The sequence below is a fragment of the Danio aesculapii genome, chromosome 5 (genome assembly GCF_903798145.1).
Source record: "Danio aesculapii chromosome 5, fDanAes4.1, whole genome shotgun sequence".
NCBI classification, from domain to species: domain Eukaryota; kingdom Metazoa; phylum Chordata; class Actinopteri; order Cypriniformes; family Danionidae; genus Danio; species Danio aesculapii.
In genome coordinates, this window is record NC_079439.1 from 5608396 (window position 1) to 5623425 (window position 15030).

At 34.7% G+C, this 15030-nt stretch overlaps 1 protein-coding gene across 2 annotated transcripts in view; it reads left to right on the forward strand.

The window, feature by feature from the left end:
• Positions 1–4217, forward strand: part of lmx1ba (LIM homeobox transcription factor 1, beta a) — a 111926-nt gene extending 107709 nt beyond the window's left edge. For both annotated transcript variants that reach the window (XM_056457271.1, XM_056457272.1), the window contains exon 8: positions 3767–4217. In XM_056457271.1, the coding sequence (XP_056313246.1) occupies positions 3767–3924 (158 nt within the window). In that variant the 3' untranslated portion in view covers positions 3925–4217. The remainder of the gene's footprint in view (positions 1–3766) is intronic.
• Positions 4218–15030: the final 10813 nt, after the last annotated feature.

Below are 15030 nucleotides of genomic sequence, written 5' to 3' on the forward strand. Positions count from 1 at the left end.
GATCAGTGGCTAATCTGCCGGATTCAGCTGAGGTGAAGTGACGGCGGCCAGCGAGACCTAGCTGTCACTCAAGTGGCCACGCCCTTAATTATGCAAACTTAATATAACCTAATATAAAGGAAATGGAGGAGTTATAAAAAAATTCACCCCCCTCACAGTTGTCATGGAGGGTAATATTAGCTATATGAGCCAAAATCGTTCTTTGTACCAGGCTGTAAACACCTTTTTTTCTGCTGTAAAGTTGGCCATTCTAACAGTGGGCTCCATTGCAATTTGCTCTATTATGGAGGCAGGACTAGCGGAATTTTGATGAATTGCAGTTTCAGTTACTTCCGTATTGGCTTCCCGAGGGAGAGCGGGAGGTTGCCGCTTGGACGTGACTAATAAAATAGCGTCGCTACTGAAGCTATTTGATTTAGAAAGTAGCGACGCTACCGCCATGCTACTGAGAAATGTAGTTAAGCTAGTACCGTCACTACTTGTAGCGACGCTACTGTCCAACACTGCTTGTAATAAACTGCCAGTATATTTTCAGTTATTTTACAGACTTATTTCTCCATATATTATTTATTTTACATTATATTATTTCAAACTACTAAAATAAAAGTCACTTTGTTAAACTGTAGAGTTGAGTTTTCAACACCAAAAGTCGACAGAGCAGAGATCAACATCCCATAATGCAATTTACAACCGTAAATAGACCAAAAGCACTTGTGAATCTAACAGATCTTTTTTACAGTGTGTATCCACTTTTCTCTCCAGTGATTTGACCAAAGCTAAACACACACACACACACACACACACACACACACACACACACACACACACACACACGCACACACGCACACACACACACACACACACACACACACACACACACACACACACACAAACACACACACCCTATTACATTTCTCAGGAATGAAATTGAGCAGAAGTCTCTGCTAATGCCGCGTTTGGGCTCAATAAAAATAAATGTGCCATTAAACTGTCTTCCCCCTTATGTAACAGCGTCAATTAGTTTTTGAGGAGCCTATAAAATTACACGCAGTGAAAGTGAATGTGTATCTGCTGCTGGATTACACACTGATCACCGCATTCTGTCCTGCTGAGACCTGACGCAAATCACTAGTTTATATATGCTCTTTTATATAAGCTTTGAAAAGCAGCCCAGAGTCTTATTTCTGCTGCTGCTGCTGCTGGGCGATCATATTTTTATGGCTTACAGTAAACGGTGTCCTCCAGGACTGAACAAACTCCCGGAGCAAACATGTTATAGCAAAAGCTTCTGTTCGGTGAGATTAGCATGTTTGATTATTAGCTGTGCTACTCTCAAAATATGGCGTTTGCTGCTTTGTTCAAACTACTTATTTAAAATGAGCTGAAACAACTGGATTTTTGAGGGGTTTTAGGACAACTTAATTGTTTTATGTGCAATCCACTTTCATTTGTATAAATAGAGTTCAAGAATTTTTTTACAGGGTACTTATTTAAAATGAGCTGAAACAACTGGATTATTAAGTTGTTTGGGGAGAGGTCAACTTAATTGTTTCATGTTCAATACACTTAAATTTGTAAACACTAATAAGCTAACTTAATTCCTTCATGTTGTTCCAACACAAATTAATTAGGTTAATCGTTTTTACAAATTTAGGTGGATTGAACTTAAAACAATTAATTTGTCACTTCAAAAAGCTTAAGAATTGGGTTGTTTCAACTAATTTTAAATGATATGAAGTTTACTATACACTGTAAAAAGTGATTAGTTACTAGTGATGGGAATAATGGTGCTATAAATAAACAGCGTTACTAAACGGTGATACTTTATTCAGTACAGAGTAATCAAATTAATTACTGTTTCCTCGTTACAACGCTGTTACCGTTACTGACAATAAAATGAGTGTTACTATAATTGAGAACACTGAAGCGGTTTTCATGTGAGCAGCGTCTCTCTCAGCCATAGGACCACTCTTTCTCTGGGGTGGGTGTGTGTTGTGTTGGAACAACATGAAGGAATTAAGTTAGCTTATTAGTGTTTACAAATTTAAGTGTATTGAACATGAAACAATTAACTTGACCCCTCCCCAAACAACTCAAAAATCCAGTTGTTTTCCTAGGGTGGGTGTGTGTGTTTGGGGCTGGGGCGGGACACATAATCAACCAGTGATGATGATTGGTGTGTCTGTGAACTTGGTGTAACTGAAAATGTGATGATTGGCAGTACATTTCCATCCTTTGCCAATTAGAGGCAGAGTAGGGCGGGAGAAAAAGAAAGTAGGGAAAAAAGAGTCTCTCTGTGTCGGTGACAAGTAATTCCAACGAAGTGCCTCACGTCGTCACATGCTGCCACACAATTAGTGGCTACGGAGGTGATAACGTGAGCCCTGCTACCAAAGCAGGAGATGAAGCCACGACGTCAAAGCAAATATAACTTTTTCTCCACCACAAACACTTACTCAGACAGAATTAAACTAAATGATATCTAGATATATAGTTGAGGACATTTTGGCTCTCACATTGTTCCACGACAACATTACAATAGTGCAGATTGGTGTACAAGGTTTTATATTTATTTTATTGTCATTTGACAAATTAGATTTTTTTTTTAAGTAACGCGATAGTTACTTTCCTTGGTAATTAGTTACTTTTATAAGCATGTTACTCAGTTACTATTTGTGAGAAGTGACTAGTAACTTTAACTAATTACTCTTTTAAAGGAACATGCCCAACACTGTTAGTTACTTAAACTGAGTAAACATTGCCTTAAAAGCAAAATGTTGACAACACTTTAAAATAATGTAAGTGAACCCATTGTAATTTGGAACAGTAGTTGCCTTAACTAAGTTTTAAAGAAGAATTAAAGAAAAAAATAATTAAAAATGCAAATTTTACTCACTTTTAAAAATAAACGAATCGCTTTTTATAATATAATTATTAAACCGGTCAATTTATGATTATATACATACATACATACATACATACATACATACATACATACATACATACATACATACATACATACATACATACATACATACATACATACATACATACATACATACATACATATATATATATATATATATATATATATATATATATATATATATATATATATATATATATATATATACATATACACACACACATATACACAGTTGAAGTCAGAATAATTCGCCCCCCTTTGAATTTTTTTTTATATTTCCCAAATGATGTTGAACAGAGCAAGGACATTTTCACAGTATGTCTGATAATATTTTTTCTTCTGGAGAAAGTCTTATTTGTTTTATTTCGGCTAGAATAAAAGCAGATTTTAATTTTTTAAAAAACATTTTAAGGTCAATATTATTAGCCCCTTTAAGATAATTTTTTTTCCGATAGTCTACAGTACAAACCATCATTATACAATATCTTGCCTAATTACCCTAACCTGCCTAGTTAACCTAATTAACCTAGTTAAGCCTTTAAATGCCACTTTAAGTTGTATAGAAGTGTCTTGAAAAATATCTAGTCAAATATTATTCACTGTCATCATGACAAAGATAAAATAAATCAGTTATTAGAAATGAGTTATTAAAACTAATATGATTAGAAATGTGTTGAAGAAATCTGCTCTCTGTAAAACAGAAATTGGGGAGAAAAAATAAACTAATAATTCAGGGGGCTAATAATTCTGACTTCAACTATATGTTCTAAGCCATTGAATGCTTGTCAACTTGGATGTCATTATTGGTCATAATTAATTGAGTTTGCTTTTGTTCTTCAGGAAACGACTCTATTTTCCACGACATTGACAGCGACACGTCTCTGACCAGCCTGAGTGACTGTTTCATGAGCGCATCGGATGCTGCAGCCCTGCAGAGCCGCGTGGGAAACCCCATCGACCGCCTGTATTCAATGCAGAGCTCCTACTTCACCTCCTGAAAGCAAACCCTGAGGCTAAACATCCACAAACACTACCTATCAGACACGTCCAGTGCTGCAGAAACCAACCACAGGCTCCACTCGGCAAAAAACACTGCTTTTCTTACTTAGAGGTTTTGTCTTGTTTCCAGTCCAAATATCTAAAAGTTCTTTAATCAAGAAGCATTTTCTAGACAAGTAAAAAATATTGGGTCTCATTCACTAACCATACTCTAAATGTAGGAAAAAAATCATTTTCGCAAATAAATCATGATTCATAAAAACTTTCATATTAAAATTTATGGTAAATATAGGAAAACAAAGTAAATTAAATTTATTACAAATAAATCATGATTAATCTGAACTTTCATACTAAAATGTTTTCGAAATGTATGAAAAAATTGTAATTAATTTAATTAATTTTCATGAATAAATCATGATTCATCAAAACTTTCATGCTAAAATGTATGGTAAATGTACAAAAGAAATTCTAATTATTTTACCAATAATTAATGATTCATCAAAACTTACGTACTAAAATTTATGGTAAATGTACAAATTTTTTTTTAATAAATTTTCATGAATAAATCATGATTCATCAAAACTTTCATATTAAAATTTATGGTAAATGTACGAATGAGTTGAAATTAATTTTCACAAATAAATAAGGATTCATCAAAATTTTCGCACTAAAATTTATGGTAAATGTACGAAAGAAATTCAATTAACTTTTGTTGACTGTCGCTTTAAATTCAAATGAGATTGAGCTCTTTTCAGAAGAGGGCGGAGCTACAAATGCCTGTGTCAGCATAGTGGCAGATTCAAAAACAAGACTAACGTCCTATGCTAATGAGGGAGAGATGGTCACTAGTGGGCGGGGTTTTCCCCTTCTGATGACACGTACAATGGGAGAATGTCAATCAAAGTGTTTCTGCAGACTGTTTTTATCAAGTGTGATCATAAAACAATAGAATTAATTAATTTTTACTATTAGAAGCTGGTTATATTCACACACTGCTGACACACAACTGTGCTTAAACCCCTTATAAAAGAGATTTTTGCATAATAGGTGCCCTTTAAGGGAAAAAAAATCACTTAATTTTGACCTTTTTCTGAAAACAAGACAATATATTTTACTCATCAATTCATTTAATCCTTATCTCTATAGCGCTTTTACAATGTAGATTGCGTCAAAGCAGCTTCACATAGAAGATTACAGTAGATTGAAACTGTGTCAGTCCCGTTTTCAGTGTTGAAGTTCAGTTTAGTTCAGTTCAGTGTTGTTTAATTTCGAGAGTCCAAACACTGAAGAGCAAAACCATCGATGCGCAGCTACACAAGTCCCAAACCAAGCAAGCCAGTGGCGACAGTGGCGAGGAACAAACTTCACCAATTGACAAAAGTGAAGGAAAAAACCTCGAGAGAGAGACCAGGCTCTGTTGGGTATGACTATTTCTCCTCTGGCCAAACTTCTTATACTGCAGTCTAGGCGCCGGAGGCTGGAGAACGCTGGACGTCCATCATGGAGAACTAATAGTCAAGAGATTTTTAGAAATTTGATGAGAGATAAGACAAAAACTCTAAGTAAGAATTCATTTTTTGCAGTGTATTACAAAATACAACAGACGGTGGTTATGCGCTGTTAAAGATAGTCAAGCCAAACGTCCAGTAAGTGCAAAACTGAAAACTTCAAGACCAAATATATTCAGGACATTCACAGCAGTAGATTGAACCACTAGCCGAACTAAACCAGTTTAGACTGTAAATGCAGAAACGCAACACATTTTGGAAAACCGTCAATGCATTGGAGCGCATTACACCAATAAATAAATGAAAGTTTTGTTTTTAAACCCTACCTGATGGAGGATCTCAAAGAAACGTCGATGTTTGTTGGTAAAGAGAACTAGCTATTTATTACGTACATGTGCCAAGTAAACCTACAAAGCTTTATTTAAAACAAACTGTGTTAGAGTAAGAAGCATACACATCTTTATGTAAGTCGCTGGAAGAGAGTGTAGTATTACTGCTGATGTTTTAAGATGTATACGTTTATTTTACTGTGCTATTTATTTCTCATTCGCATTCTCGGACACTGTAGAGGATGCCTTTTGTTTTGTTTTTTCGCTCGAACTTGCTAAAATGACCAAAGTTTGTTGGTACTAAAAATAAAGAAATAATTCAAATATATTTCCAGTTCGTCATTTAGAATGTTATTTAACCAGCCTGATCTCACGAGAAAACCTAAGTATTTTACGTTTTGACAGTTGGTTAATTCGTACGAATTCGAAATTGTACGATTTTAAAAAGGAGGCGTGGCACCTAACCCCACCCCTAAACCCAACCGTCATTGGGGGATGAGCAAATCGTACTAAAATTGTACGAATTAGATCGTACGAATTCATACGAATTAGCCACTAAATCAAAAAGTTACGAATTGCCGTGAGATTGTGTTGTATTTAACACATATATGGTTTGTTTTTGTCCATTATTTTTGAGTTCAAGTGTGCATTAGTTTATTTGTTATTATAAAATAATGCAAACTGTAGAGAAATAATCACATTTAGTGTTGTTGTTTATTTATTCAATTCAGTTCATCTTTATCTCTATAGCGCTTTTACAATGTAGATTGTGTTAAAGCAGCTTAACATAGAAGTTCTAGCAGATTGAAACTGTCTGTTCAGTTTTTAGTGTTTAAGTTCAGTTCAGTTTAGCTCCGTTCAGTGTGGTTTCATTTTCACTGCTGAAAGTCCAAACGCTGAAGAGTAAATCCATCAATGCGCAGCTCCACAAGTCCCAAACCAAGCAAGCCAGTGCTGACAGCGGCGAGGAACAAAAATTCAACAATTGATGAAAGTGAAGGAAAAAAACCTTGAGAGAACCCAGGCTCTGTTGGGTATGACCATTTCTCCTCTTGCGAAACTTCTTGTGCAGAGCTGCAGTCTAGGCGCAGAATGCTGGACGTCCATCGTGGAGAGGCTGCATTTGTGAGTAGGTCACCGGCGGGTTTTCAGGCTGGCCCACGAGATCAACACGGAGTCTCATTTGTCACTGGGTCTTTCAGATATCAGTCTCATGCGCTCCACTCCTCCTTGACCACCACAGCATCTGCTCAGGATACGGCCTGGTCCGGGGTTATGGAGACCTCTAGAAGTCCTCTATGGTTGGCATCATCTGCTAATAGAGGAAGAATCCCTGAGAGTATTTAGCACAGATTATTTATTTATTTATTTATTTGGACTCTGCACAAAATATATAATTATAAAAACACAAAATACATTTTTATAATGCTTTATTACATCAAAGCTGCTTATTTGCGTCTGTAAACGGGACAATGTCAGGTGGTGAATTTGCAAATTTTAACAGTTATACTTTGTTTATTTATTAATTATGTATTTATTATTATTATTACCAACAATGTGTCAAATCTGAACAAAATGTCCACATAATGTTTAGTTTATGGTCCAATATTTTTAAAAACCATATGTAGATTAATACATATATGTAGATTACAAATCATAGATGTAGATTTATCTAGCGTTCAACTTTAATTAATAAAGTTATTAAATTAACTACCTAAATGTAATAAATTAATTACTTAAGTTAATTATTAATTAAATATTAAGTAAATCAAATAAAATATTAAAAATAATACATTTTTTTAATTAATTATTATTTAAAATGTCATAAATTGTTTACCTACATGCAATTAATTTGATTAAAAATTTGTTTATTTGCATCATAATCTGGAAGAAAATGTAATGTTCTTTACACAGCCCTAAATTTGCATACAAAAAATCCATTTAATTAGTACATGTAATTGAAATTAATAGGTATTTGTCAGCTGTAATTATTTAAAAACATCTTTTTTTTTTTTTTTACAATTTAGGAGCTGAATTATGCTTTTAACACTGTAAAAACAGCGACAAAGTCATGACAACAAATGGTATGTTACTTTAACCTATTAAAATGTATATATTACTTAACTTTAAGTAATTCAAACTAACTTTAAGGTAATCATGATTCAACTTTAGTAATACAATGATTAACTTAACATTTTTAGTTTAGATTGACTAATGTAATTTGAGATTTTTAAGCAATAATAATGATAAGACAGAGTTAATATCTTATAAAATCCACCAACTTTGACCTAAAGCACGCTGTATTTTGTGGTTCACAAGTGTTTCCTGTTTATTTACTGTTGTGAATTGCATTATGGGATGTTGATCTCTGTCGGCGTTTGATGTTGAAAATTCAACTCTACAGTTTGACAACGTGACTTTTATTGACATTTTAGTAGTTTTAAATAATATAATGTTGAAGCAATAATATAGAGAGAAATAGGTGGCGCGGTGGCTCAGTGATTAGCCCTGTCACCTCACAGCAAAGAGGTCACTGGTTCGAGTCCAGGCTGTTAGCATTTCTGTGTGGAGCTTGCATGTTCCTCCCGAGTTGGTGTGGGTTTCTTCAGGGTGCTCCGGTTTCCCCCACAGTCCAAACACATGCGCTATAGGTGAATTGGATGAACTAAATTGGCCGTAGTGAGTGTGAATGTGAGTGTGTATGGGTGTTTCCCAGTACTGGGTTGCAGCTGGAAGGGCATCTGCTGCGTAAAAGATATGATTGATAAGTTGGCGGTTCATTCCGCTGTGGCGACCCCTGATGAATAAAGAGACTAAGCCGAAGGAAAATTAATAAATAAATTAATATACTGTAGAGAAATAAGTCTGTAAAATAACAGAAAATGCACTGCAGTTTATTAAAAGGGTTTTGTAGTGTAATATACAACTCCAACCCAGACAATATATCACTGCAAACTATTAAAAATGTTCATAAAAGTCACTTTTTCCATCTTTTTAAGGTCAAAAGTTGAATTATCAAGGTCTCAAAAGCATAAATAAACACAAAATATGTAAAACTGCTAATTTACAGATATTTTTGCAGTGCTTTTAAGTTTGTCTTGATTTTATTGCAGGAGTATTTAATTGAGCAAATGTCGGCAGTGCCCGTTTCAGCATGACAGTGACGCACAGCTTTGATTGCTTGGTGTAATAATTGTAAATTATATAGGGCAATATTTACACGTCACCCAGCCAATATCTCCCTCAGATTCTGTGTCCCGGTGAGATGGGAATAACCCAATTAGTCACGCTTGGTTTAAGGCAAACAAGCGTGTCGTGACTAATGAACTATCATTTACAGAGCGCTTTAAACAAAGCCAGTACACATTGATGCCAAGCTCTACATGCATTCAGCTGGAAATTACAGCACAGGACAGATGTCAGAGTGTTTCCCGCTTCGCTGAGCACTCAGTTCAAACACAGGCCAGACTGTGATTTGTGAATGTCAGATTCCTGATTTTGACAGTCTAACAGCACCCCTTCATGCATTTTTAACATTGTATGTTTTTGTTTTTTTGTCATTGACTTGTATTGCTGTAGGTTACAATCAATCCTGAGGTCTGTATCATAATGCTGGCTGAACAAACTCAGGATTACAGGATTTCTGTCATGACAACTCTCTGAGAGATTTAGTATGGTTATAAATATGTTGATTCATTTGGTCTTGGAGGAATAGATCTGCTGCGCTGCTGCTGCTGCTTTGAATATTATGATAGCAGAGCAAGTAACGAGACTTGCTACTGCCAGTATATTCACAGACATGCAGTATGAGAATTTATACAACAGTTCTATCTGGTTCTCGAATCTGACAGGCTCATAGTCGTGCGATATTCTGCAATATCAGCACTTGTACAGCCTCTTCACTCTTGTGTATTACTCCACCCACATAGAGTTACAAGCAGGGCTTAATTTGTGCCAGAAAATCTGATCCGGTACCTCATTTTACCGATCCTCTCCTCATCGCCCTTCTATCCCCATTCACTTTCGCTTTCTTCCATGACTCCCCAACCCTCTTCACTTCCGTGACACCCCTCCGTCATCCACGAGTTAGGTACGTACGTACTTGGCATCCCCAGGCATCCACCGCACCAACACGCTCTCCTCTTTCATGTGCAACACCTCTATATCCTCGAGTAACATGCCGGATTCGTTACCCCGATCTGTAATTAAGCACTGGTTACAAGCAGAGGAACAAACTCCCAGTTTGACAAATAATGCAGCTGTTGGACAACATAATGTACTTCAGAGGCTTTTTTAGTTGAGAATGTAGTTGTTTAGATTGCAACTATGCAGTTTATTTATAAGAAATGCTAATTTTAAATATTTATAATTGTGGAGATGCAGCACATCGGTGGCCATCAGCGTGCAGAGCAAAGAAATTGATGGTTGACCGACACAAGATGGCGACAGAGACTGCATAATAAGTACTTAGGGGAGAAAAGCTCAGCATTTTCTTTTTGTATTATAAACCAGAGCAGATCAAATCATTACAGAGAAGGTAAGTGACAATCTATGTCGATCTCTCTCTTTTGTATGTTGTAGTGCTGTATTTATACCATAGTAATCTGCTAGTGTTTGCTTTGCTTTGGCTTTTTCGAGGTTAATTATTGTGTTCTTCCGATTGCAACAGAGAAATACTGGGAAATCTCTGTAGACTGATGGCATTTCATGATGAGAAGCCTAGAAGAGGCTGGACTATTGTAATGTTGGCCTTTTACGCTGAGGCAACAGCAAGCAGTGAGTTTTGCAAGTCGACAAAACTAACGTTTTAATAATAGGGTGATCTTACTAAGCATGCCTCCTGAAAGATTTTTGTATGAAGTAAAATGAGGGATGACGAGTCGGGGAGGACAAGACTTAATAAACCTAATTCTCTGCCATGTGTCCAAGTCTAAGACAACAGATAATTCTGTAAAACATATTTTTGTATTCTATAGATATTATTATCTATATATATTATATTCTATATAGAATTGTCTATAGAATTTCATTCATGTGAAATTAATATTGGTGCAAAATATTTCTTAAATGATCTTAGCATCACTCCAGTTGTGTCTTTACATTGTTTCCCAGTTACATTTAGGATTAATTTCTGTTATTTATTTAAAATAATAATTGTATAATAACAATAATACTTTGATTTGTTTATAATAAATATTTTTGGTTTAATATATTTATGGAGCTTTATGTCTAGCAACGCCCCTGGCTTGCAGTGATATATTGTCTAGGTTGCTGTATATTATGCTACAAAAACCTTGTAATTGCAATGCCAGCACATTTTCTGTTATTTTACACACTTATTTCTCTATATATCATTTCTTATCTATTATATTATTTCTTTAAACTACTAAAATGTCAATAAAAGTCACTTTGTTAAACTGTAGAGCTGACTTTTCAACATTTAAAGTCCACAGAGCAGAGATCAACATCTCATAATGCAATATACAACCGAAAATCAATGGAAACACTTGTGAATCACAAAATACTGTTATTTAAACTGTTACTTGACATATGTTTTTACAGTGTAGAGTAATCTATATTAAATGTAATTAAATAATTACATTAAATTAAATAATGTAATATTTCATTTATATATATATATTAAGCAAAACGTTAAACAACAAAGGCATTTATTCAGGCAATGTGTGCCAATATTAGAGGAGGACACTTTTAAAAACGAATTATGTCCACTTAAGGGGCACTTACAGTACATAAAACCTGTAATATCAACAGTAATGTCTTACTGTACTGAACTGTGAAGATATTTAAGTGGTTTTAGTAGTCTTGTGCAGGTGTGTGTGTGGGAAAAGGTAGGTTTTCTGGCCTCGGGCTGCAGGTGTGAGGTGTGCTTTTCGGTGTTTCTGAGCTCTTCTTATCGCTGGAGCTTATCGGACATCACAGGTGTGAAGACGCGTCGTCCATCAGACACACGTCACTCAGGTATGAGCAGCCCGAGGGAATCTCCGCTGACGTCACTCCCGCAGGACGCGCTCCGATTGGCTGAGCGGCGCCTGTCAAACTGTTTAACCAGATTCAGGGGAATATCTGTCATTTTTGTCCTCGATATTCACCTCTGAGCTGCTGCTGAACTTTGGGTGAGAAAATAAACGACAGCTCGACAGTGAGAGAGCAAAGTGATCTTTAAAACAACTCAGCTCTTTTTTTTTACACTTCAAACAGGACCTGTTTAAATCAAGGATGCTAACTTTTAGCTTTCACAATAACATTCTTGTTATGATAAAGATTGATTCTGATTGGTTGTCATTGCATTTTTTCGTAAAACTCTTTTTCCACACTATAAGACCCGTTTAAATCAACAACAGTGCATGGTAACGTTCTTGTTATGATAAAGAATGATTCTGATTGGATGTCGATGAATTTTTCGTTCATTATTCACCTTATTCTCCGTGTACGAGTGGGCGCAGCCATTGGAATCTTTTTGGCTCGAGACTTCCGGTCTCATTCACTTCCATTCATTTTTAGACGTTAAAAACAGCTTGTTTTGTTGCTTGGTGTTGCAAACTGATGTTTTCATATTATATTATTTTACTTTGTATGTATAGTCATGAAAACATTTGTTTGTAGAGTAACTAGTTTGACCATTTTCTGCCGTTTATTATTTCTAGTCATTTTTCCCATAGGCAGCTGAGTCGGAAGTTCTAAAACAATCGCAAAAACGAGCGCACTTCCGCATTGAAGAAAAAGGTCAATACCTGGAAATAAAACCATTCTGAAAGTTATTCACAAGTTGCCATATTGTTCTGGATCATTTCTGGAAACAGTTGCTCTTTAATGTTTGTACGAACATTAAAAGGATTGTTCACCTGTCATCATTTACAGTGTAAGTGGTCGCATTTCCATTTTTCATTAGGCCTATATCTTCTTGTGGGCTACTTAACAGAAAAAATAAACCAATCAAAACTGAAACTGCTTTGGAACAAAACAAGGGTGAATAAATGACATAATTTTTATTTTTGGAGGGTTGAGCTATTCGTTTAACTGATAAAAACTTTACCTTTCACACGTCATACCTTAGGTTAAATATAAATCCTGGCTGTGCTAACGTTTTACACGTACATTCCTAAATCATTGGTTAATGTTATTTTTTTAAGTAAACTTTTTGTTGCGGATTTTAGTAATTTACATATTTGAACAGTGATTGGATGAGCGCAGAACGTGACTTGTATATGTGTCCTATGGCCTATTGCGCATGCTCAGAATCAGAGATTTTCCTTGAATGGACTTTCCGGACTAAAGGTAAACAATGTTACACACTCTCTTCTTTACTCTGATTGGGGTGTTTTCCAAAACATCACCTTGACACTTTCATATGACACTTAAAACTGAAACTACTTTTATTAAACAATAAACCGTGTTTTATTGAACGCAAACTTAACTCCCGTGGTCCATAGTTCTGTTTTAACACGGCATAACATTGAGTATATTGTACCTTATAACATCATAACGACCTTTCAGCAAAATTTAGTCCGTAAAAGCTTAGTTTCAACTGTTAATTTTGAATACTAGCAATTTTTCACTTTTAAACCGAGTCGTTTTTGTTGGTTAAGTTAGCTCGGCAAATTAACGAATTTTGCGCGGGAACTTTTTCGCCTTCACGCAGAACTCAGCTATATAACGTACTGTATTGTGATATTTCGAGAGTAGTCTACTATAAAATTATCATACTTGTGTAAAAGTCTCTACAAATAGCTTACCGAAATAAAGCGATAACATATCTAGATGTTATTTCTCAGGCATTTTATCCGTGTTTTAAATTAACGTATTGTGTTTGGGTCGAAGCACCTGTAAAATCGTATTAATGATGATCTGCCAGCATAATATAATAGACCCTTTTCACAATGACGTCACTTCACTTCCCCCTATCGGCAACGCAGTGTATTTTTAGTTCCGGTTTACCTTTGAATAAATAAGACACTTCTCTGGAAAATTTACAAATGAAAATATAACATTGCACAATCTGATTTAAGACTGTTATTGATATTGGGCATGTGCCAAAATGTTTCTCTTTCAATACTGAACTGCTTTCTGAATTTTAAAATGTTTTTTTAAGTTATTAACAATAGGAATAAGCTATTGATGATCAAGGAAACTATGTTTGTAATCTTTTCACTTCTTCTTAATGAAGTTTATTTCCTTAATAATGGATTTATTTTTACTTTAATGCTGCTATATATGTATATATATACATGTGTATATATATATATATATACATGTGTATATATATATATATATATATATATATATATATATATATATATATATACACTTATATTATCTGTTATATGTAAATGTTCCAGCATGAGTACAATTCTTTATTAAATCTTCTTATATTACCTGCTAAGTATGTCTATAAATGCAATCAGTTTTATTATTTATTGATCCAATAATGTATTGTTCAGTTTTTCAACTTGAATGAATTAATTATGTCCTACCGCCACCTTTCAGGTGGATTTACTTTGATAGCTTTACTACTTTTTAGTTAATATTGTTACAAATTATATCATAATATAATAATACTGAATTAAAATGCAATCTTCTTGATGTTGTTTTTGCAATTGTAATAACAAAAAAAAGATTTAGTTTGATTATTAAGAGTCACATACAACATTGTTATTCTATTTCATTTAATTTGAATATTAAATAGACATAAATGTTTTATATTCATAAATAAAATACTTATATAGAAAAAAAATGGCAGCGAACTGAGCAGTAGAATGTGAATAATATGACTGTGTTTGTGAATCAGCTGTCCACTGTAAACAACCATGGTAAAACATCCAGAGTTTTATTCTTATTTTTCAGGACACTAAATAATAATAATATTAAAATTAAATCTGACATAAAAGATGTTCAGCACCTGTGTAAACATCTGAAATCTTTATTTGACAAATACTGACAAGTACATACCAACTTCATCTGCAGCAACACAAAGAAATAGACTCTGTTTAAAGTCCCATTTTCTTGGTTCAGGCGCATATCTGTGTGATCTGTAAGTTTTTTTAGATGTCAGATGTGTCACCTTGAATGCAGACAACAGAAAACAGCCGTAGACACAGTCTAACCATATCTGTAGTGAATATACAGCTGACTGGGTGAGTTCTCTATGGGAAGTTCTGTGTAGATGGTAGTAACAATACACTGCGTGGAGTGAAACCGGACACCGCGTGACATCATGTGAAAAGGGTCTATAATTTTGACTATTATGCTA